At 42.4% G+C, this 25,337-nt stretch overlaps 1 protein-coding gene across 3 annotated transcripts in view; it reads left to right on the top strand.

Moving 5' to 3' along the window:
- Positions 1–25,337, top strand: part of Dock11 (dedicator of cytokinesis 11) — a 190,463-nt gene that overhangs the window by 73,406 nt on the left and 91,720 nt on the right. For all 3 annotated transcript variants that reach the window (XM_057759066.1, XM_057759065.1, XM_057759067.1), the window contains exons 8-20: positions 1,645–1,822; positions 2,200–2,279; positions 3,432–3,515; positions 7,339–7,479; positions 8,922–9,134; positions 13,271–13,393; positions 14,618–14,700; positions 17,265–17,387; positions 17,571–17,647; positions 19,602–19,786; positions 19,874–19,939; positions 21,902–21,994; positions 24,719–24,842. In XM_057759066.1, the coding sequence (XP_057615049.1) occupies positions 1,645–1,822; positions 2,200–2,279; positions 3,432–3,515; positions 7,339–7,479; positions 8,922–9,134; positions 13,271–13,393; positions 14,618–14,700; positions 17,265–17,387; positions 17,571–17,647; positions 19,602–19,786; positions 19,874–19,939; positions 21,902–21,994; positions 24,719–24,842 (1,570 nt within the window). The remainder of the gene's footprint in view (positions 1–1,644; positions 1,823–2,199; positions 2,280–3,431; positions 3,516–7,338; positions 7,480–8,921; positions 9,135–13,270; positions 13,394–14,617; positions 14,701–17,264; positions 17,388–17,570; positions 17,648–19,601; positions 19,787–19,873; positions 19,940–21,901; positions 21,995–24,718; positions 24,843–25,337) is intronic.

Genomic DNA, 25,337 nt, shown 5'->3' with positions numbered 1-25,337 from the left:
TCAGTTTAAATTCCCTTTCAACCTTGAAGTGCTTTCTGTTTCCTTCCTCACTATCATTTCCACTGAGTCAAATCCAGCTCCCAGTCCTCTGGGCTATCCTTCGGCTGTTTCTTTTATCAAAAGCACACTTTAAATTGTGTTTTGTTCGTTCCTTTTTAGGGTTAGATTGCAAAGACCCCCTCTCGCTCATTCCTGAAACTCCTATAATAATTAACAAAGCTGCCCACACCTTAGGGAGTTAGTTAGTGTATATTGATTTGAATTCCTGGTGATATAGAGAAAGGTCAGGTGGAAAGGAGAAGGCAGAGAAATGACTCGAATAGTGAAGTGATTGACCAGGAGAGGAACATTGTTAGGTGCTGCAGCACTGTAATTCAAAATAGGAACATCGAGCTAATGAAGAGGCAAGGGTGACTGGTTCAGTAACTTCAATTTATTTGATATTTTCAAAGCTATAATGTCAGATTAATAATATCTTCATACTCCATCCAGTAAGATTGCTGTGAGGTTCAAGTGAAAAAAAATTAAAACTGTAGCCATCTTTGTAAACTCTACATGCTTTTCATTAGGTCTGGTTTGGTGTGCACAGTGCTGAGGCCCAAAGTTCATGTCTTGAGCACACCCAGCGCGAGCTCTACCGCTCAGCATCAGCCCCAGCCTGAAGGTTTTTTTGAAATAAATAATAATCGCACGTTTTAATTTTACTGGAAGAAAAGAAAGGCAGACATGATTGCGGAGCTTTTTCAATCAGCCCTCTTCCAGTGACCTTTCTTGTTGTCCTCCTACAATGTCTCTTTATGATTCCCTCTCCTAGTGTTTTCAAATGAAGAAATCATTATGGCTTGCTACGTGGTTTAATTTCACCCCTTTCTGTTCTTTGAAGATGAAAAGGTCCAGGAAAGTCGTTGGTTTCTTCTTAAATAATGACCGTGCAGTGGAGAGTTATTGATTTATCACCCTTTCTTGAAATGATTGCTGAGGCACAGGAGAGGGGCAGCATGCCATTTCTTTTGTCAGGACAGAGAGGGTGGTAAAATGTGTTATTAGGTTTGAAGACAGGAAGGGGTCTTTTTTCCTTTTCTTTCTGTTCGAATATTCAGTGTGGGCCACTTCACGTCTTATTGAAAGTCGCAATTTGATGTGAAACAGTTAGGGCCTTCCTTCCCCAGTGATACTGCTTGACCCTGTGCATGCTGCACCCAGTCACACCCCTGTGCTCATAAGGAGAGGGAAAGGAAGCATTGCATTTGCTTCTGTCACATTTTAACTGGCTTCTAACATCTAGTTTTGAAAAGTCTATAAAATAACGCAAGGGAGATTTTTGGACGAAGAGAGGAAAATGTGTTCTTGTTTTAATGGTGGTGGTTTGGTTTTCTAAATGTGAAGGGTCGCAAAGGCCTTAAATGATTGATGTCTGGCCGCTTTGTCCTTATTGCAGTTTGCTCAGGCCGGGGAGGAGCACCAAAGATAGGTTTGGTATGCTCTGGAATGTCTATATCTTATCGAAAGAATTAATGGTTTTGTGAAATTGTTGGCGTACATATAGGCTGAGCTGAGGGAAAAAAATAAACAAGAGAACACAATTAATATCAAAAGGGCAGCTAATCTAATTGAACAGGTGTTTTCTTTTTTCCCCTTCTCTAGTGCCCCAAAATGCGCCGCCATGCTTTTGAACTCAAGATGTTAGACAAGTATAGCCATTATCTGGCGGCTGAAACTGAGCAGGAAATGGAGGAATGGTTGATAACGTTGAAAAAGATCATTCAGATCAATACTGACAGTTTAGTGCAAGAGAAAAAGGAGACAGCAGAAGCAATACAAGGTAAGAACCATGAAATGACTCATTCTTAAAGGAGGCCCTCATCTGTAATCCCTGGGAATGTCCTTCGGGCTAGGTGAAGATAGAACCTCCACAATGAAGGCCAACCTGCTTCTTCCTGAAGGATGGGCTGCAGGACAGGCTTTTCAAAGAGCCGGGACTGCATGGGCCCTGACACTTGAAATACAACCATGCTGAAATGGATAAGAAATTCATGGCAGATTTTCAAAAGTCCATTAAAGTTTCCCCGGTGCTTTCATAATCACAGTTCTTTGCCATAAATCTAGCAGGAGAGGATGGGGTGGGAGAGAGGATAGTTCTCTTAGGTGATTAGCAATGCTCTGTATGGTTTGGAACATCTGCTTTCCATGAATCTGCAGATGATGAAACGAGCAGCCAAGGGAAAGGCGAGAACATCATGGCCAGCTTGGAGAGGAGCATGCATCCGGAACTGATGAAGGTATATCTTTCTTCTGGCAGCTCACCTTCCACGACATGATACAGGGCAAACTTCACGACATGATGCAGGGCAAGCTTCAGTGCTGCGTTACATTTGGAAATGTCATTTTCGAGTTCAGACACCTCCCAAAATTGATTAAACAGGCATAAAAAGGATGGTGCATTCCAGATGAAGGACTTGGAAGTGTCCTCTCTCAGCATGGAAAATTCTTTTTTTCCCCTTAGACCCTAAAAAGGGAAAAAGAAGCACACCAAACTTCTAAGCTTTTATAGCCTTATTAATTTGATCTACTAGTATTCAATTTCATTGATATATATGGTTAAATAAATATTCTGCAGTGGGTTCATGATGCAGCTTCTGCAAATGGCATTCAGTCCAATGACACATGCTAATTTCTTCTGTCAACTATGTGAATAATTTACTCAGATAAAGACTTTGGTGAACAGCCACTGTTTGTGCTACTTCTTCTTATTTGTGGAGTTTGAAATAAAAAAGGAATGTGGAAGTAGACAGTTCTTGCCATGTGTATCTTAGTGGGATGTACATTCCCTCTGTTATAGTGAATTAGAGCTTATAAACCGTTTGTTACTTTTGCTTATTTCCCTGGACTAGTGATACAAACGTCGTTCTGGTTTTCTGTTTTAAATTCACCCTCTCTGAGAATGTAAAAACATCTTTAAAGGATCGCAACCTGCTCATGACCCCATGGTCTGTGATTTCTGAGTTTGTGGGTTTAAGCTGAATCCTTCTTGTGGTTTTTAGTCCTGCGAGATGTATAGTCATTATCTCCCCGAAGTCAATAGAGTCCAAATTGTGTATGTAGCTTACAGCCAGCAGTATGGAGATGTCAAATATGGTACTGTTCTCTTTTATTTCTTGCTTGCATCCCAAGTCTTTTGGATTTATTGTTTTATAATGAGCACAAAACGTAGAATATTTAGGTCTTATGGAAATGTATAATAATCAGATCTTAGTATTAATCTCAATGATGGTGCTGCACGCCCCAGCCAATCAAGCCTTTTAAAGCCATATTACATGCATGGCAGCAAACATGGCACATGGTGTCACTGATCTGTATAAACGATAGAATTGCCTGGCATTTAGTCTTGTTTTGAAGGAAATGTAACAGTATTATGTATCTTTAAATTTTAGTATGGCAGAGAAACAGAACAGCTGAACAAACTCAGTAGAGGAGACGGAAGACAGAATCTCTTTTCTTTCGACTCGGAGGTGCAGGTATTGATATGTTTCTAATTCAGATATGCGTGAGTGAGGTGGAGCAGGTTGGTGGTGGTGGTGTATGTTTTTTGAGTTGACTCCCCGTTCAAGAGGACTGTTAACAGCATGGCACAGAATGTATATCTTCTCCTCGGTCTGCTAGATCCTTGCATCATGCTGCTTCCCATGGATGGTTTACATAATGCCTAGAGATGATTAAATACAACTTGATCTAGTGGCATTAAATATCTACAATATAGAGAGTACTGAATTCAAGGAAAGGTGGATTTTCTCCATTTGATATTGGTATATAGAACAGGAGAAGTATGCAATATATGACTAGACAGTTTCTAAACTAAGAATATTTCGCAAAATTATCTGGGGGAGTGAATTTTTGTTTTCTTCTCCCCCTTTCTATATGAAATCTTTTTTCTAACAGTTTATTGTTGTTGTTGTTGTGTGTGTGTGTATGTGTGTCATTTGTGTAGGCTAACTATCATGGTGCACATGTGGAGGTCAGAAGACAACTTTGTGGAGTCTGTCTTCTTCTCCTTTACTCCTTAATGGGTGCTGGGGATTGAACTTAGGTAGTCAGGCTTGCATGGTAGTGCCTTTACCCACTGAGCCAACTCGCTTCTCTTTTAAATAAAAATATTACATGAACATGGCAGTTTTTAGTCCAGTAAAAACATATGCGGGATATATAAAATAATTTGAGGAAAACTAATTTTGTTATTTCCTTTTCCTTTATGCTTGAAGAGTTCTTGAATCGAGTTCTAGGTGTGACTTGAAATTGAAAACGTGTGTATGCATGATGCATACAGGAATGAAATTACCATGTAAAATTGATACTGTGGGGTGTGCATGTGTGGCATATGAATGTGTACAAGTAAGCATATGTGTGCGCCTTTCTGTGCACCTGTGACAGCCTGAATTTAGCTTGGCGCGTCTTCCCCCCATCACTCCCCGCCTTCTGTTTGGAAATGGATCTCTCCCTGAACCTGGAGCTCACTGATTTAGCCAGACTAGCCAGCAAGCCCCTGGGATCCACCTGTCTCGTGTCTCCATGCTGCCCCCCAGCTCTGGGCTTACAGGTGAACAGTGTTGTGACAGTTTTTTATGTGCATAGCCAGGTTCCCACCTCAGGTCCTCAGGCTCACACAGTAGGTGCTTTACCCACTGATTCTAGCCCCAGCAAATTAATTTAAAAAAAATTCTATTTCTCATAGCAGTTTTATGTATTGTTTTAATGTCAGTTATGTGATAGATAGATAGATAGATAGATAGATACATACATACATACATACATACATACATACATGCAAGCAAGCATGCATACATACACACACACTGGTGAGATGTTCCAGTTGGTAAAAGTGCCTGATGACTTAAATTCCTGGGACACACTCAAAAGTGGAAGGAGACAATCAACTCCAGAAAATTTTCCTCTGACCTTCACACATGTGTTATTGTACACACACACACACACACACAGAGAGAGAGAGAGAGAGAGAGAGAGAGAGAGAGAGAGAGAGAGAGAGAGAGAACAAATGTAAAACAAAATAGAATAGCAAGTTTCAGAGATGGTTGCCCTGGGACACTCTTCAGAAATGTACTTGTTGCAAGCATGACTGAGCCTTTGCTTGCCCTGGGTGATTGGGCTCTAATTGGACACGTCAGGCTCTTTGCCTGAGTACAAAGGAGGCAATTGACAGTGGTTGAAACTGAATCCAGTAGCTTTAAAAACTTATGGCGTAGTGTTTTTGTGGTCGGGAAATTGAACTGATTCTGTATTTATCGGGGAGCTATAAATGAGAGAAAACCCATAGTTGTGGGTGAATCTTTAAGCACAACCAACGTGAATTTACCAATGACTGTGGAAGGTCACCTCACACAGAGTAACTCCTGTTGTGTCAAGTAAAAGGTGAAATGCTCACCCAGAATTTCAACTTCCTCTTCTGGTCACATTTCAGTGTGGAGAGATAAGATTTTTGTCTGTGCCCTTACGGAATAATGAAATGTTCCTTTGACTGAAGGGGTGTGGCTTCAACTCTGAGCTGCTGGGCAAGGCCATAGGTCTATAGGTTTATTTTTAGGTGCCTCAGAAAGGAAAGGATTTGGGAGCTGGGGGCACTTTGGCCCAGGTACTCCACATTCCGCTGTCTGAGTAAGACAGAAAAGAAAGCAGATAAATGGGCAGAAATTAGAACTGATCTCCATGGCAATGACTTGCTTCAGCTGGCTCCATAGCTAGGTGTTTAAAGGGGGCTCCCCAGTCCCCCATGTACATGCTTTTTGTAGATAGAGAGGGAAACCACACATTCCGATACAAGTTTTATGCATTAGGCTCCTTTAAGGGAAGTTTTGTTAGAGACCCAGGCTGGGTCAAAGCCGTTATAATATCTAAGAGTCTTCAGGTATACCTGGCTTGGCTTGGGCTGCTCAGGTAGCTGAGAATAATTCTGTCTCTTGGCTTGACTGTTCCTTATTGGCAATAGTCTGTGATCAAGTTAATTGGGAGTCATTTCTCCCCTACTGTGTCTATGGCTTTAATGAAAGTTAAGTTGTCATATAATCCATAATTGGCTTCCTGTTTGCAAAGAAAATGGACAGAGGTACTTAGACTGTGTGAGCCTTGGGAGCTGGGGAGTTTATTCGAGAGTTTTCTTTGAGGAGACACAGATGCCTGCCCTATTAGAGGAACTGACTCCCGGTATCTTGTGTTTAAATGTTGTGTTTACCTTGAAGTACAAGCACTTTTCAAGAAATCTATCTTTGTGGCAGTTAGAGCACACCCCTCGGTTCTGTTAGAAGCTGAGCTCATATTTATCTGTCTCCTAGGCAGGCCCTTTCTCTCTCTGCTCATCATTCAAATGTAGGCGGTTTCCCTGGGCTCCAGCCTTGGCTGCCTTTCACCCTAGATGTCCATCACTTTCAAATCCTTCTCCCCAACGCAGACCCCTCCTAGTTTTCCAGTCGCTCCAGTCGCTCGCTAATCACCTCAAGCTCAGAACACTCTAACTGAATCGCTCCTGTCTCCTCCCCCCATCCGTCATTCATTTGTATGTCACAACGAATGAAGACTTTTAACATCGCTGTCTGTGTGATCTCCTGTGTCTGACACCGCTGTGTGATTCTTGTAGGCTTTCCTGCCTCTTCCTGTCCATCTGTCCTGAAGGGCTTGTGAAGGAAACAGATTCTACCATCTCTGAGGATGTATTCTAGGAAGAAGAAGAAAAGAGCCAAATAAATGGAGGCTAAAAGTAATGCAAGATCCATCCGAGAAAGGAAGTTTAGACTGTCTGTACGCAGTTTTGTTTACAGGGAGTTGGGGAAATACTTCCCTTCACAAGTGAACGTTGATGAGACAGACGAGAAGGAAATGAGAGGGCAAGCCCCACAGCTCCCTGAGGGCAGGGTTCCTGATAGAGCAGCAAGCGCACAGACCCTGTGGTGAGGAAGGCGCTAGATGGGCTAGAAAAATAACCAAGGAAGGATGTGGGACTTGGAGCAGTAACCTGAGGGGGAAAGGCAAAAATAGTAAAAGACAAGGTCACTGATATGGGAAATGAGAGTCAAGGGAGTCACGCCTTGTAGGGTAGGGGTTTGTAGGTCAAGGCCTGGATTCTGACATGTTCATTGCCTTAGGCCAGATTCTCCTCATCTCCCTCCAGGAGTTCTCTACGGGCTTGTTGAGTGGAAGCCTTAGAAAGGGTGCAAATCCAGACTGGACAGAGCTGCTGGATTCTGCCGCCATCTCTAACATACTGATCTGAATCTCTATCAATCGCGTCACTGTGAACCCTGTCTCTTTAAATAACTCACACTGTCTGTTTTGTAGAGGTTGGACTTTTCAGGAATTGAGCCTGATGTAAAGCCATTTGAAGAAAAGTGCAACAAGCGTTTCCTGGTGAATTGCCATGATTTAACGTTCAATATCGTTGGTCACATTGGAGACAATGCAAAAGGACCCCCCACAAATGTACGTATGACCCTTCCTTCTCCTCCCCTGCATCCAGCATATTGAAGAATCGCTTTTCTTTTTATGACTAAGGGCTAATTGACAGGCCAAAAATTCCAGTGTTACATGTTATGATTAATTTGACATGAAGAATTTCATATCTTTCTTTGGCCAAAGTACAAATGTGTTCTCATCCTGCAAGTCCTATCTACTTGGATGGCAGATGGGAAAGGTGCTATACTTTTCAGGAGTACCGTGTCCCCAGAATCTGAAGGAAATATCCCTCACATTGCATTTGACTAAGGAATAGGAATTCTTCTGGAAAATTGGTTCATGGCAATGAATTAGTGTCCCCAAGCCCTAGTGTGACATAGATGCTATGCATTCTGCTAGGCTTACTTACTGTTCTATAGAATGAAATTCACTTTTGGTCTGTATAGATATTAGGTATCCTGAATCGAGAAGGTCAGAAATACTTACTTCTGTAAATGTCAAATCTTTAAAGACACTGTATTTGATGTTCTTTATTTTGGGTTTCTAGTTTCAGAACTATCAAGTAACAATGAATTCTTTCACAAAGTAGCTAAAATCTACTGGAGCACTTTTCTGCCAGTAAAGGGTTAATCTTCCTGTCACCTGGTATGAGATTTCTCTTTGTGACAAGTTTTTGAATGCCATCTGTAGGGAGGAATCATGTCTTCTAGATTTGCTGATGGGGGCAAAGCATTTTTCGAGTAATTTACTGTTGACTGACATTAGCTCAGTCCAGTGCTCCGATGTGGGTCTCTGTTTCTATCTCCATCCATTGCCAGACAAAGGTTCTATGGTGATATTCAAGATATTCATCAGTGTGGCTATGGGAGAAGGCCAGTTCAGGCACCCCCTCCTCTGCTGCCCAAGGACCTAGCTGGGGACATCTCCATGGACACCTGGGAACACCTGTAGAGCCAAGTCTCTTGCCAACCCTAAAATGGCTCCCTTAGTTAAGATATCTTCTTCCCTGTTCCCATATCCACCCTTCCTCCATCTCAACCATCCCACTTCCCCAAGCTCTCCCCAATCCTCCCCTCCTCCCTTTTCTCCTCATCTCTTCCACCAGACAAGGATTTTTAAAATGATCTATAAGGTAGCATTGTTTTAGGAGTCGTCAGTAAATGTATAGCGATTTAAATTGTATTTATAGATTAATGTTTCTTTAGATGAAACTTTTGAATTCTGCACATCTTTTAAAACATTGTGACTTGCAAATTTTTGGGAATTTATAACTTGAGAATTTGCACTTGAAGAAATGACTAGCCTTTTCTTTCTCAATGCCTTTCATTCGATGCAGAATAACAATAGTGCAATTTTAGCTAAATAATGAACTGGGACAATAACATAATAACTCAAACTTAAAGAAAAAACACTCATTTTGCAATCTATCTCCCAAAGAATTTTAAAATGTCAACTGTCTTCATTCCTAGGTTGAGCCCTTTTTCATCAACCTTGCCTTATTTGATGTAAAGAACAATTGTAAAATTTCAGCTGACTTTCACGTAGACTTGAACCCGCCCTCTGTCCGTGAAATGCTTTGGAGCACCTCCACCCAGCTGACCAATGATGGGAGCGTAAAGGGCGGTTCACCAGAGTCTCTGGTCCACGGAATTGCCGAGTCTCAGTTATGCTACATAAAGCAGGTGATTGTTGCTCCTGGACTCTTGCAGCACACTCACAACAAGAAAGAGAAACATCTTTGCCTTCCTTCATGGTTTCAGGCACTTTTCTTAGAGGATCTGGGGTAAAGGCAGGATTCGAACCTAGACCTGAAAGATCTCAATCAACAGTAGTAGATAGAGTGCATTGTAGCTAAGTTCTACGATACATACCACCTCCACAAGCACTACCAGATCCTGGGGGTTGTAAATACAAGGAGTGGGCTGGGAGTGGGGCTAAGTGCTTCAGAAGAAAGGGGCAGGGAAGGGGGTTAGAGTCACCCTGGGGAAGAGGACATATCCACTCTTCATTGGTGAGGAAGGATTAGATAAGAGCCCTTGTCACAAAGAGACTAAACTCCCAGTGGCTTTCTTTAGCCACTTTCTATATCAGAAGACAGGAGATACTAGAAAGTTTTGGGGGCAAAGATGGAAGAACCTCAAAGATTGTACCCTTCCTCTACTTGGAGCCCTTGTCAGTAAAGGGCTTCTAGGAGCTAAGCAGATGGCTCACCACATAAAGTACTTGCTGCTCATGTGTGAGAACCAGAGTGTATCTCTAAGAACAACAGAATCCAGGTGGGCATAGTGGCCTTTCTGTGATCCCAGCCCAGAGACAAATGATCCCAGAGACAGAGACGAGATATTCCGGAGCAAGGTGACTCTTCAGAATAATCAACATGGTGGGCTCTGGGTTCAGTTAGAGGCCCTACCTCAGGGTTTAAAATGGAGAGCCATCGAGGAAGACACCTGGTGTCAACTTTGGGCTCCTATATGCACAAACACATGTACCACATATGCATGGGGACACACAACTCTTCACACACCACAAGGCATGCACACAAGAAATGAGCTTCTCTAGGCCTCTAGACTTTCTCTAGTGTGGAAGCAGTGATAACTTCTGCTTCCTAGGGCCCTTATGGGGATCAGTCAGGTTGCAGCATCCCCAGAAAGCACCTTGCTTGGTGCAACACATGTTCTCAGTGCGGTGTGCCTGCTATGGGTAGCACCGATAACAGTGACCTTAGATAAAGGAGAGAGAATATTGCTTTTATAAATTGCCAGATAGTATAAAAGTATGATATTCATTACTGGCATCAGTGTGGAAAAATGCCAAGATGGCTGAAATGGGGAATGGTAGGTCCTCAACAAATGCTTGCAATACTTGGTTATTCTAGCTGCCCACATCATGTGATATACTGGAAGCCCAGGGTGTCTGCTCTTCCTTGCCATCTCCTATAAAAATATCTCTGAACCCCTGTTTCCGAATCCTTTAAACATATACATAACTAGTGCCTTTAATTTAAAAAATGAAGGTAGAATGAGATCAAGCATACAGAGAGCTAGGCATAAGTTATTTAGCATGAATAATACTTATTCAGGCCCAGTAGTATACACCACCTGCTTGGGAAGCTTGAGGCAATGGGATTACTTGAACTTGGGAAGTCCAGGCTAGCTTGGCCAACATAACAAGATGGGTGGGTGGAAGGGAGCGAGGTAGGAACGGGGGAAGTCAGGCAAGAAGGAAGGAATGACCTGGGTGGTGGTGGTGGCAGCGCTCACACCTTTAATCCCACCACTCGGCAGGCAAAAGCAGGTGGATCTCTGAATTTGAGGCCAGCCTGGTCTACAGAGTGAGTTCCAGGACAGCCAGGGCTGTTACAACACAGAGAAACCTTGCTTCGAAAAACCAAAAACAAACAAGAAGAAGAAAGAGGAAGAGGGAAGGAAGAGAGGGAGAAGGCAAGGAAGGGTAAGGGGAGGGGAAAGGAAGGTGGAAAATGGGAAGGAGAGAAAATGGGAAAAAATGGGAATGGAAGAAAAATTTAAGGGAAGCATTCATAAAAGCAAATAAATGCAAACAGGAAACCACTATAGACATGGAAGACCTGAATGCTTTTTGGAATTTATTAACAGACCATGGCTTCCACCAACCAAAAGGCTAAGGATGTCGTCAGATAGCATCTGAGGCCACCACATTGGTTCTTTGACACCGCTGTAATTCACCTACCTGGTGGCCCCACCAATGGATTTGAAATATGTATTACTTTATGACTTCCTTTGTTCCATTTCTATAAAAACTTCACAACATTGTCACCACACTGAAACATGGAATTTTGGGTAACCTGGATCTTTGTTACCAGCCCTTATTGGCAGACATAATAACAGAACGAACTGTCTCCTATCCCCTTAAGAATAATTTAAAAATTACAAATCTACTGGGCTCAGAGTCCACTGATGAGCAGACCTCCTGCAAGGGCAGCTTGGATGGTCTGTTAGCCCAGCTCACAGTTCAGGCAGCATGTTTCCAGCAATACCAGAAGCCAAGTTCTGTGACCTTGATACAGTTTTGATGGGCCACCCTGGTGTTGACCAGACATCTAGTGTATTTTATTACATTTAATCCATATAAGATGATTTTGATAGCACTGTTATTCTTAGTACCATCATTTTATGGCTTAGAAACCTGAAGTATAAAAAAGATAAGAATTGCTTAAGCTGATGAATGGGCAAGCCAGAATATGAGCCCAGGCTGTCTAGCTCCTCACCCATATTTTAAATACCTTGTTCTATGTTTTCTCGTGCTTGCTGCTTGGAAATTCACCACCCAGTCTTTCTAGAAGCTCTTTGAAGGGAAGGGACATTGCTAACCTTGCGACCTGTCTTCTGTTGTGCCATGTCAAACTTAGAAGCTCCAATTTGGATCTAATGAGATGATGTGTCTGAAGGACCTCGAAAGCTAGAAAGCAATATATTAATACACAAAACAGGAAAATAAAACATGGTAAAGACCTAGTGATGGAGTATTCTACTCAAATTCCTTTGCTTATTGAAGTGAGAGACAAAACCACTAAAACACACGTTCAAAGAAAATGGTGTGACTTTGGCTGCAGCTGCTTTCCCCATTTCCATCAAGAGCACCAAGCTTTGAAAACACAGAGTTTTCCATAATGTAGTTTAGGACGTGTGTGTGTGTGTTGTGTGTGTGTGTGTGTTGTGTGTGTGTGTGTTCCTGTATATGTCCATCAGGGGGTGTGTGTGTATGTGTGCATGCGGATGTGGAGGTCAAAGGTCAATGATGGTGTCGTCTTCAATCATTCACTACCTTATTTTTTCTTTTTAAAAGAGACTTTAATTTGTTGTTTTTAACCATGTGTATATGTTGCAGTGTGCATATATGGGTAAATACATGAGTGTCCATGTAGGCTCTTGGAGCTGGAGATACAGGCAGTTGTGACCCCCCACTCTCAACATGGGTCTTAGGAACTGAACTCTTGGCCCTTGCAAGAAGAGCTTCAAGCAGCTATCTATCCCTCCACTTTATTTTCTGAGTCAGCATCTCTTGGTGAAGCTGGGAACTCTTCCATTCATCTGGACTAGCTAGCCAGTGAACTCCAGGAATCTCCTCATCTCCTCCCCAGCATCAGGACTACAGATCTTCTCTGGGCTTGATGTGACAAATTCAGGTGCTCCTGGGCTGATGTGACAAACACTTTACCCCTGGGCTACCTTCTCAGCCCCAGCTGGTGAGCTTTCCCATTAGTCAGAGCAGTGAAGTGGGATCTTCCTTCTTCACCGCGTTGAGTGTGAATTGTGAGTGCCCTGCTTGGTAGGTATAGCTCCTTGCATGACTCACACTATCGTTAGCACAAAGCAATGAAACCAGCGCAATGTGTATTGTATTCATTAGGTCTAAGAACACATCCTGCCAAAGAGCCAAACAGAAGGAGCTCGGCAGCATAGTGAGACTTGTATGTCAGGGACTGAACCCAGGTGCAGCTAGTAAGGAACTAGGAACTACATTTGGGAAGATACATTGGAAGCAGCCAGTATTACCCTCTGGACATGGTGGCGCAGGCCTGGGATACTAGTGCTGCAGCATTCAAATGGCAGGGGCAAGAGGGTTGTTTCAAGTTCAAACCTAGCTGGGCTATAACATAGCTAGACCCTGTGTCAAAAAGTTCCCCAAATGACAAACTGTTCTACCTATCCCTAGAATCCTGGCCGTGATCCTATGTTGAATATCAACATTCTGTACTCGCCACACTACAAGCTAGCAGTTGCCAAACAGCCATATGTATGTTGCATAAAAATATCTAACAGAAGTCATTCTTCCCCAGGGAATCTTCTCAGTGACGAATCCACATCCTGAGATTTTTCTGGTTGTGAGAATTGAGAAGGTGCTGCAGGGGAACATCACACACTGTGCAGAACCCTACATCAAAAACTCAGATCCAATAAAGGTATTCTAAAGCACCATTGCTAAATACTCCTGCTTAATAGCGAATGTACCTTTTCCCAGTATTTTTAAATGGCATTGTCTGTGACTTTTTTTTTTATAAAAAACCATATTCTCTGAGTACTTGTCACATGATGCCACGAGGCTAGACAATGAGCACTTACTTCATCAATGTATTGACTCCCAAGGGATGCCCTCCACTGCGGTCCATTTCATCCTTTATACTTTCTCAGTGCTATTCCTTTCGTGCATGATGTGTTGACATATTACATGGTGGGGATTTTTCATTGTTTTTCTTTTTTTTTCTGAATGATCTTAAATGGCCATTTTTGTCATCAAAATCTCTAGCTCCCGGCATCTGATTGTTTCGAAACCGTTTGATTGAATCATGTCCTCTCATGCTATAAATAAGAAATCTGAGCCCTTGGGAGGAGAAGTGTTTGTGGAACGATTCATTCATAGCAGCACAGTTATTGTGTGTTTAAGAGCCCATCAATCTACTGTATGTTACATTTTGTTGTATTCCACTAATATTTATTAAGAAGAAGATGCTGAGGAGACATGAGTAATTTGTGGGTGAAAGACTTTGCAATGTACACAAAAGCCTCTAGCATTTTGCATCCCTAGGGATAAGCATCCAGTCTATTTAGGCCTTATAGACAGCTTATCACCTTTGCCATCTCTCATTGCTTGTTCAAACAGTGGCTGCTGCCCACAGGAGACTAATTGCATTGACTCTTGTCACTTGTGCCTTATCTTGGGAGTAGAAAGGTCAACTGTATCTAGAACAAACTTCTTCCATGAATAATGAGGATCTGCCGGCAGCGAGGAAGGAAATACTTGTTAATACTGCCCAAGGTGCTGCCTGCAGAGGGCCGTGGTGCAGAGGATTCCCGCATCTTTTCACGTCTATGTTCTGTGGAGAAAACAACAAAAGCCAAAAAGAATTACTTTTTGGTTAGGGATTTGGCTCAGTCACAGAGTGAAAGGCTCTGGGTTTGATTTCCAGTTACTGGCTGCCCCCCACTACCACCAACAGAATTTTAAAAGAGATACTTTAGTCTTAGAAAATGGGTAGCAGGAATATGTTATATTTTAATATTTTATTTCTTTATAGATGTTTCTTTCTAGATTTTGGTGTTTTATAACGATGACTTAAGGGAGGTTTTGGGGTGAATCCATGACAGATTGAACAAATCCACACTCATCTTCTTCTTTCTACTTGTAGACAGCCCAGAAGGTACACAGGACGGCTAAGCAAGTGTGTAGTCGCCTCGGACAATACAGAATGCCCTTTGCTTGGGCTGCCAGGTTCGTGAAAAACAAATCTTGACCCTTCTATTTTCCGTTGTCTGTGAAGTTGGGGACCAGTGCCCTTACCAATGGTCTATTTCTGGCAGGCTGGTTGTAGCTTGGGGTACTTGGGATGTAAAGCCTCTTTCTTTAGAATTTCCCATGCCTTCAAGAATCCTTCCAAACCCCTCTTGCGTTTATGCACTATTGCTTTAGGGAATTGTTTTTGGCTTGGGTTAATCCGATGGATACTACTTACTCTTATATTTTCATACGACTCATTGCTAAAATGGTAGAGTGTTCCCCCAGAGAACTGAAATGTATAATGAATTGTGTACAATATGTTCAGTTTTTCAGTGTTGACTGAGTTTACGGCTTTACAAATTATCATAGAATCATTCCAGGATATGTGCTGAATATTCGATGACAAAGAATGCAGCCATGATGTGAGAGCTTATCATTAATAGATGTCTCTGTTTGCTGGTGACAAGGTCAGCCAACCCTTTGGCAACAGTGGACTTAGAAACATACATCCTCTGTGATTCTTACGTTACTGTTGTTTATGAAGGTCGTTCATCCAAATCTTGCAAATCTTCAGGCAATGAGGACTTGAAGCCTGTTTTTTTGCTTGTCCCCACTTCAAAGTGTAAATTCATCAGCTTGTTTGTGGTACAGCCTGTACAACTGACTGGGAGTTCTTGGGAAAGGGCACCATGTTCTAAATAATTCAATCAGTTATGTTCCCTGTGTGCTGGGGAGGACACGAGGTAGGAGATTCCAAGTGAATCAACTCTTCTCTCACTATTTATAACCATTTCATTTGGGGGAAAGGATCTCGAAATGTTTTGTGTGCTCACAGATGAGGAGGCACTATTTTCCTTGTTTTACATACTGGTTGAAACAAATGATTGCCAAGGATAGGCGAATGGCAAAAACTAATGGATGTTGCCGTCCTTGAAGTAAAGTACGGCTTATAAATATAGACATACAATTACTTGTAATGTTTCTACCTTAAAAGTCCATAGCTGTTGCTACTACTGTTTATTATTAATAATACTCCTTAAGCGTTAATTCTGTTCAGAACACACAAATCTAAGAACTTAATTCATATTTTGTTTATTTATTTATTTTTGGAAATACAGTTTTGCAGTGTAACTCTGCTTAGCCTAGAGCTCACTACTGTGTTGACCAGACTGGCCTTGAACTTGCAGCCATCTTTATGCCTCTGACTTCTGGACAAAGGGGACTGTATGCATACACCACCATGCCTGGCCTAATGTTTATTTTTTTAAGAGACAAGTTCCATTCCCCGATCTCTGAGATAAGGACATAGAGACCCAGAAGGAAAGGAAAAAGCAAAGGAAACCCGTGCCTAAGTCCTACAGCTTGTGCCAGAGCAGAGATCAGGCTATGGGGCTACCCAGTGTTAGCACTAACCCCAGACCACTGTGGCATTCTCCTGCTCCCAGACAGTTAGAGGGACTGCTTGATGCTGCTTGGCCACTTGAGAAAACTAATTCTGAAAACTTCAGAGAGAAACCCCAATACCCAGTTCCGGTGAGGAATTCTGCTATTTTCTCCTTCCTGGAATGTTTCCATCAGCAGCAGTAGCAGGGATTTCCTCTGAAGGTTTGTCTGGAGCATTTAAAAAGTGTATGACAAACCCTTGTTACCAGAAAGAAATGCTTGAAAGTGGGAGCAGTGGGCTCTGCTGAGGAGAATTGGGGTTCTGGCTATTGCTATGTCCTACTTCCTATATTACTAACAGTGCATTAGGTGCTTGTATATTACTTTCCGTTGTAGTAGGAAAACAGCTACTTAAAATGGTAGAAGAGGTGAGGTGTGGTGATGCACGCCTTTAATCCCAGCACTCAGGAGGTGGAGGGAGGCAGGCAGATCTCTGTGAGTTCGGGGCCAGCCTGGTCTACAAGAACTCGTTGCCAGGACAGGCTTCAAGCTACAGAGAAACCCTGTCTCAAATAAACAAAGAAAAAAAACCGAAAAAATCCACCTTAATAAATGTTCACAAATGTAAGGACCACTTTAATCATGACTGATAAGGTATATAAGGAATTTTTCTCCCCAGAAAGGTTCCTCATGAACCTGTCCAGTCACCATTGCACCCCCACCACCCAGGCAACCACCCATCTGATTGTCATGGTAGATAAAATTTTATCTGTCCTGAGCTCATCATAAAAGTGGAATTCTGCAGCATGTACTCTTGGAGTTGATTCCTTATGCTCGGTGCATTTTGGGGGTTCCTCCATGTTGTGTGGAATTCATTTTAGGTATTTAGGGTGGCATTCCACTGTGTAATATGCCAGTTTGTTCCCTCCTTTACTAGTTGATGTATTTCTGATTCATTACCAGTGTGGAGCTGCAGCCAGTAAATTTGCTGGGCACATCCAGGAACCACATGGACCCATGCCTGGAAGCCGAACAGCATTGCTGTAGAGTCGGTGCTGGGTGCTTCACTTGGTGAGAGCCACCAAAGCTCTCACAGTTTTGCGTTCTCGCTAGTACTCATTGAATTTATTGGCACTTCAGACTTTGTCTAAAAAGCTGTTCTACTGCTGTTCTAGACCCATTTTCAAAGACATTCAGGGCTCTCTGGATCTGGACGGGAGATTTTCCCCTTTGTACAAGCAAGACAGTAGCAAGCTTTCAAATGAAGACATTCTCAAGTTGCTATCAGAATACAGAAAGTAAGTGTGTGATATTAGTATGCTAAATGAATAGAATGCATAAGTTATTGATTCCTTAAAGGAATGAATGCAAGTTATATATGGGGAGAACGGAATGCTTAATAATTTGAGTTGGATCCCATATAGCTAGTGCATTTAGCAATCATCATTTTTAGCCCTAAAATATTCTTGCTTTATACCTAGGCCAGAAAAGACGAAATTGCAGATTATCCCTGGACAGCTGAACATCACCGTCGAATGTGTTCCTGTAGATTTACCAAGTAAGAATGCACCACAAATAAACATTGACAGTTGGAATTGGAGCTTGAGTATTTATCAATAGTTTACTGCGGGTTTGCAGTGTCTTAATTTCCTAGGGCTGCCCTAACCCACAAGGGAAGCAGCTTGCTAGCAGAGGATGTTTGGGGTCACACATTGCAAACTGAGGGCATCCTATATATTGTAAAGGTCCATACAAAACTTGATTTGTATGAATAGGGAGGAAGCCGGTGCGACTCTGTGGTAGGATGTGGTGGAAACAATGGAACAGGAAGTGGACGTAGAAAAGAATACGGAGAATTGTATAGATTGTGGCAACACCTTAGATTTGCATTTTATTTTAAGTACACTGAGAAATCACTAAAGGATTGTACACAAGGAGCAATAGTCAGTGTGCGTTTTAAAGCATGAAACAGTGAAATAGATTATTTTTCATTAAAAAATCGTTGAGGGGAATGGAGAGATGGCCCAGTAGTTAAGAGCACTTGCTACTCTTGCAGAGGACCCCACGTTAGGTCCCAGCATCTACATCTGACTGCTCACAACCACTTGTAACTCCAGCTTCAGGAAATCTGACAGCTTGGCTTCTCTGGGCACCTGAATACATGTGTATACGTGTGTACACACAGATGCATGCACACATGCATGCGTACACATACACAAATAAATAATGAGACAAGTCTTCAATTATTGGAATATGGGCAGGAGTTTATGTATATGCATATAGATGTTCTTTGCAACATTCTTTACATTAGAGGGAACTTGGAAATTAATAGCATCAAGATTGTCAGTGTGCTTCAAGCATTTATGGCACACCAGTACCATAAAACTTGATGCAATGTTTCAAATTGGTGCTCATAGTTTGTAAAATGGGATGTCGGATAAAATCTAGGTACTCAAGATTTAGTTGTCCACATCCCATAGGGGTTTCATTTTGCTATGTAGAATGTGCACAGAAAGAAGAGTAGAGGGCTCCACACTCACATAGCCACGCTAGTTGTCTGTGGGTGGTGGAATGACCGATTGCTATTGTAGACTTCTGTTCTGTGCCTCCAGAAGTTCTGTTATTAGTATGTATTGCCTTAGTAATCAGAACAAAAAGTGCAACCAGAATGCTGTCTTAGGCTCACTTTAGCCTGGGCCTTTGTCCATCCACATGGCTCTCTATCTACAATAAAGACAGTGTCGCAGCCCTATGCATTGCTCATAACCTTTACTACATGGCCGGGTCACAAACACATGTGGCTAAGCTGCACAAACACTCTGTGGCTTTTATTTTATTATTGGTAGCACATCGTAAGGTCTAGAATTTCAAAAGGCTCCCATTATTTCCTTAGTGAAACTTTGCACCTGCACCGAGTTAGCTTTTTAAAAGCGTCTCTCCATGAGCTAATTGGAAGCATAAAATTTACTCTCATTGCTTTCCCCCATACCAATAAAAACTTGCAGCGAAAGCTAAAACTGCAGCCGCAGGAGGGAAAACGCAGTGAGTGTCTTTGCAGAGTTTAAATTTATCAAAATTATGATGTGTTATATTTGGCAAGTCATTAGATGTTGAGAGTGAAGTAGCAAGCCATGGCTGGCGTGAAGGTCCTCTCAAACTCAGCACTCTACTCTGTCCTCTTCTGCATCTTACAGTTGGTTGACTTTTAGTCACCAACTAGGAATTCTGTTTTGAAATCGTTTTTTGCTGCCGGGCGGTGGTGGCGCATGCCTTTAATCCCAGCACTCGGGAGGCAGACGCAGGCGGATCTCTGGGAGTTTGAGGCCAGCCTGGTCTACAAGAGCTAGTTCCAGGGCAGGTCCCAAAGCTATGGAGAAACCCTGTCTCGAAAAACCAAAAAAAAAAAAAAAAAAAAATCTTTTTTGCAAACACGTATATTTTCACAAATGCGGGACTGTGTTAGTGACTGTTGAATTACATGTCCTCTGCCTGCTTATTTTTTCCTACCGTAGATTGTATTACCTCTTCATATGTGCCCCTGAAGCCCTTTGAAAAGAACTGTCAAAATATTACCGTGGAGGTTGAAGAGTTTGTGCCAGAAATGACAAAATACTGCTATCCGTTCACTATTTACAAAAACCATCTGTATGTCTATCCCTTACAATTGAAGTACGACAGCCAGAAATCGTTTGCCAAGGTAAGGACACCATACATTCTTGGCACCTGCAGTGCTGTTTGTCATCGACTCGCTGTGTGACTCACTTTGGCTGCTTCACGGTTGTAGGCCAGGAACATTGCTGTCTGTGTGGAGTTCCGGGATTCAGATGACAGTGACGCATCGGCACTAAAGGTTTGTTTCTGCTGCTGAGCAGTGTGCCTTTCGGGAGGCGATTGTAGAGGTGAAAATCTGAGTGTGTGATGGTTTTGTGCTATGGGTTTCATGTCTGTAGATTTCAACAAGGACGTGTGCTAGCGTGACAAAGGTAATATTGCATGTTCTACTATTACGTGTGCATTAAAGAGTTTGTTGAAATGGTCAGATATCACAAAGCGGGGAGGATGTGCAACTGGGAAGATGGGTAACTTTGGGCTGCGGACGTTTATCTATATGCTGGTATTGCTCTGTAGTAGGGTGCTGGCTTAGCATGCACAAGGCCCTGGATTGCGCCTTGAGAAGGGGAGAGTAGACAAGTTGACTTATTCAGTTATGACATTTGCTTCCCTTGACTTTTCATTGCTCTGTGGCCTAATCACAAGGTCATTTTTAAAAATGACTCGATAGGTTCTAATGGTCCCTTTAGGGGACCTTATAGTGCCACCATCAGGAGACCTTTAACACCTTTCTCTTTGGAGCCTGAAGAGGCTTTTTGAGCTGACAGACGCACAGCATGATGGCTTTGATTTGAGAGCTAGGACTTCTGCTCCACGATTGGCCAAACAGTTACTTCCAGATTTAGATCTGTGATCTCTGTAAGGCAGAGTCTCAGTGGCATTCAGTGCAGCCCTGGATGCCCAGCATCAGGCAATGCCTCTGTGGTTTTGCTAGGAACTTTTTCTTTTCAAACCTGGTGATCAGAAACTCGAGACACAACCCCAAAAGCGTGTAGTCATCAGCAAATGTGTGTCTGCTTCCTCACTTCTAACCTCAGTCAGCCACTAGAGAAAACTACCCATGTACTCCCAATTACATTGCTGATTACTGTATTGTCCCTATGTTTGAAAGGAGCCCCCCTTCTCAAAGAGGTCATTAAATACAATGAACGATTAGCTGGCTCAAACACAGCAGATTCTTTTCTCCCTCTGCTTGTCTCTTCACTAGAAATGAGCACGTCCAGTTCCCTTCCCTTCCAGCAGCATCTTTGATGTACTTTAGAAACCCTTTTGTTACTTCTTGGTAGTTCTTAGAAAATGCCCTGATAACTTGTATTTTGGGAGAACTGGCTGTGTACTCATGGAGTCTCAATTTCATTTCCTATCTGGCCTAGAGGCTCACTCCAGAGTAATGGTAAAGCAGTTAGTAGCTTGGCATGCTGGCTCGATATTCATCCTTCGGCTTATTGGGTCAGTGGGGGTAAAAGAAAAATCAGAGTAACATGAAATGGGAACATGCCAAGGAACCGTAGAAAGCCTTACGTCTAATACCAGAAAATGAGTGAGTTTGAAAACAAAAACTGCACCGCATAAAATGTCACCTTAAAAAGTGTAAAAAGAAGCTGAGCACACCTTTCATTCCAGCATTGAGAGCCGGAGGCAGGGATGCATGCAGATCACTGTGAGTTGGTGATATGTCTGTGAGTTCCAGGCCAGCCAGTGAAACCTTGCCTCCAAAGGAAGGCTTTAGAATGTAAGAGAACAGTAAGCTTGTCTGAAGCTTAATAGATATTTGACTCTCTTATTTTTAGGTTTTTGAGTTTTAAAAACACCTTTTTACCCCTGAACAAAGAGTGTCCAGAAACTCTTGCTGACTAAGGTTCACCTGTCTGTCATATTACGCTCTTTAAGCGAAGAACCAGAAACGCTACAAAGAAGGTCTCTCTTCTAAAGGAAGAGAGCTATGTGGCTTATCACTGTCGGCTAGTTGCAAGTACATTTCTCTGATGGCCAGACATTGAAAGCATTCCGTAGCTGAGTTGAGCACTGTCTGGGGTGTATCTGAAGTGATCACATAAATGCTGGAACACTTACAAGTTCAGGACGGCAGCTGAGTAAACTTGGCCATGGCCCCTACTCGTACTGTCTCTAATGTATGTGGGTCTGTAGCACCTTGTTTAAAGACCTGGCTTAGGAGTGACTCTGTTTCCTTCGTTTGCAGTGCATTTATGGAAAACCCGCGGGATCTGTTTTTACCACAAATGCTTATGCTGTGGTCTCGCATCACAACCAAAATCCAGAGTTCTATGATGAGGTAAAAACATCATTTCAGTATTTACGGCAGCCCTTTCTAATGATTTTTTCTTAAAAAAATATTTCAAGTCATTCATCTGCCCATGCCATCCCTGAATGAAAATAGAAAATGTTACATCCAAAGGCGGAGGGTTGGGGGGGGGGGGCTCCTGCCTTCATGGTGTCCTATGATGACAATGAAAGATTTATGAAAAAAAAATGGGACATAAATCTCAAAGTGGAGTTGGCATTCTGGCCCTCCATACTGTCATCAGACTGGCTCTATGCCAACTCTTTCTCTTTGGGGCTCTTCATTTCCTCAGTTTCCAAATAAGAAGTCCAGAGCCAGGCCTGGCGCTGTAGGCCTGTAATCCTGGATAATCTGGAGTATTGCAAGTTTGAGGCTTGCCTGAGCATCTTAATGGGAGTGTATCTCAAAATAAACATTAAAGGGTAAATATAAGCCAAGCATGGCTACTTACCTGTAATCCCAACATTCAAGAGGCTGAAGCAGGAGGATCAGAAACTCAGGGTCATTCTCAGTAACGTAGCAAGTTTGAGGCGGCCTGGGCTGCATGAAAATGTATCTAGAACATTAGTGAAAAGAGATCTGGAGGTGTGGTTCTCAGGTTGAGAACTTGCCTAGTATGCACACGGCTCTGGGTTCAAACCCCAGGGCCAGAAATTAAGAAATTACTTAACTAAATAAATGTGGGTGCAGACCATGAAACCAGAAATGAGACCACCGGGAGAGAGGAAAGGTGTTGAGGGAAAGGGAAGGGGGAGGGGCAATAGAGAAGCCTGTCCCTGGAGTAGAAATGAGGCTTAGGGGGTGTGGGGGGGAAGGGTAGGGGGCAGCAGGGACTCTGTGGAGGCAGGAGAAACTGTAGAAAAATTGTCTTTGAAAATGCCATAACAAAACTTAATACTTCAAGTGCTCTAAGCTAAATAGATAAATTAGCTAAATCCAGGCTGGCTTTTCTGAGGGCACGTCTGGCTCTTTCCTTATAGTTTTGAGTGGTAAGGGGCAGCTTGCCTGTATGTGAAGCGTTGGATGGGCAAAGCTGCACAGCTGGGTACCACAGTCCCACTGGCTGCTCTGCCTACCTCTCTGGAATAAAGGGGAGTGTTGCGATATTCCCTTCTAATTTCTCTGGCTCTTTCTTGCTTGCTGCTTCTCTGCCTCTGTATCTCTTTCAATTGCCCAGGGTGCCTCTCTCGCAGCCTCTATGTATTTGCTTATCCAAACCTGCAGACTGCTTCTGATTCCTAGTGTTTTCATGTGACCTGAATGAGCATCCTGGGCCGGATGCTCCTGTCTGCCTGGGCCTTAGAGTCTCCATTCTTGGCCTGGTCTGAATTGTCCCTTCTGCTGTCAGGATTTCTCCCTATCCACCTGCTCCTGTATGAATGCTCCTGCCCCAGCTTTGGACGTCACTCATTCTTTTCTCAATGTACTTTCTCTGGTTCCTTTGGGGGTGGGGAAGGAATTAGTAGTGCCTTGCATTTTGCTACCCAGGGGGAGATTATGTCCATGTTTATGTGCAGTAGAGCATTAGATGCCCAGATGGCCCGAGTACTGTGAATAGGCATGTTCTGTAATGAAGTATATGTGTAACAGACCGTGGTGATAATACTCCACGCCATGCCTTGTATGTACTATCATTGGAGCAAATGTCTAGCAACATGCTGTTTCTTATACATAGCTCTATAGTCAGTGAAAAGAGCTAGGTCACATAGTAAATTAGATATGTTTTTAGAATGTCTAAAACCATAGACTTTTTCATTCATTCATTAGATATTGACTAGGAAAGACAGAGAACATTTCCTTTCATGTGTACAGGTTTGGTTACAGGCATGTGTGCCAAATCATTTAAATTTTTAATTTGTCTCTTAACTGCTAATAGGAGGTTGAAGCATGAAATTGGTTTCTAATTAGAAACTCAGTTTCTTATAAGCATCTTTGGACCTAAATTTTTGAGTCATATTGACTTCTTTTTGTTTTTTTCAAGAATAAAGTTACTAGCGAGGTGGTGGTGGCACACGCCTTTAATTCCAGCACTCAGGAAGCAGAGGCAGGTGGATCTCTGTGAGTTCGAGTCCAGCCTGATCTACACAGCATGTTCCAGGACAGTCAGGGCTTTTACACAGAGAAACCCCATCCTGAAAACCAAGAAAAAAAGGACAAAAAGAAACAAAAAGAAAAAAAAAGGAAAGAAAGAAAAATATTTTTTTTTCTAGAGAATTTTTTTGTGAACTTTGATTTGTGGGTACTCTAATGCCATGGTATTGGCACATTATTTGTAAGGTTTCTTTTTCCATGAACAGAAGAACAATGACTTAGGCAAATGTAGCTTTGCTAATTTAGAACTCATTTGAAATGGATTGTACTGGGTTACAGCATCCCTGGGTGTAAGGACTTTTTTTTTCAATCTAGTGCTTTAGAAAAAATCATGCTGTAAAGTTGAAACTGGGAGACTCCAGTGAACTATGCAGAAATAAAGTATTATGTCAACAAAAGTATTAAATCCCCACAACGCAGGAAGAGTCCTGCTGTCAAACTGAAACCAACCAGAAAAATATTTGAAATATATTGAAATGATACCCGCTATTTGGCCACTGGGCTCATCCTTCAGGAAGTGTTTTGGAACAGTATGGTGAAACTGGCCTACATGTCTGCCAGCCCAACATGACAAGTAAGGCAAAGCAAAGCAAAATGTCCTATGTCATTTCTTTCTCTTTTCAGATCAAAATTGAGCTTCCCATTCACCTGCATCAAAAACATCATTTGCTTTTTACTTTTTATCATGTAAGCTGTGAAATCAACACCAAAGGAACAACCAAAAAGCAGGACACAGTGGAAACTCCAGGTATGTGTGCTGCTATTTATTTGTTTGCTCACTGTGGTGTTGGGGAGCAAACCCAGGGTCATATGTTCTTTCTGTAGGATATAAATCTTCTCATCAAGCTGTCGACTACTGCACTCCTTGACCAAAAAGTATATTTCTGAGTTATAAAGTTTGTTACCAAGCCGTGTACATTGTAGTCTCATCTGCTCAAGAGGCTAAGAGTAGAGGATCACTTGAGCCCAGGAGTTCAAGGCCAACCAGGGCAGCATCACAGGCTCAATCTGAAAACAGTTCATTGGCAAAAGACAAATTATATGTTGATTTTATTATCATGTGTATTAAATAGCTTTGTCCAAATGCTCATCAGCACAGCCAAACTCCATTAAGCAACATAAAGTGATAACGCTGCTCTCAGGGAGAAACACATATTATGATACAGTGTTGTTATTTGTTTTATGCAGAATTGCCCTGCAACTAGAATTTTCCAGTTATGCTTGTTGTGAAAGAGAAAAGAGA

The sequence above is a fragment of the Chionomys nivalis genome, chromosome X, assembly GCF_950005125.1.
Source record: "Chionomys nivalis chromosome X, mChiNiv1.1, whole genome shotgun sequence".
Classification (NCBI taxonomy): Eukaryota; Metazoa; Chordata; class Mammalia; order Rodentia; family Cricetidae; genus Chionomys; species Chionomys nivalis.
Note: the sequence above shows the minus strand (reverse complement) of the source record. Positions and strands in the feature narration are given on the sequence as shown.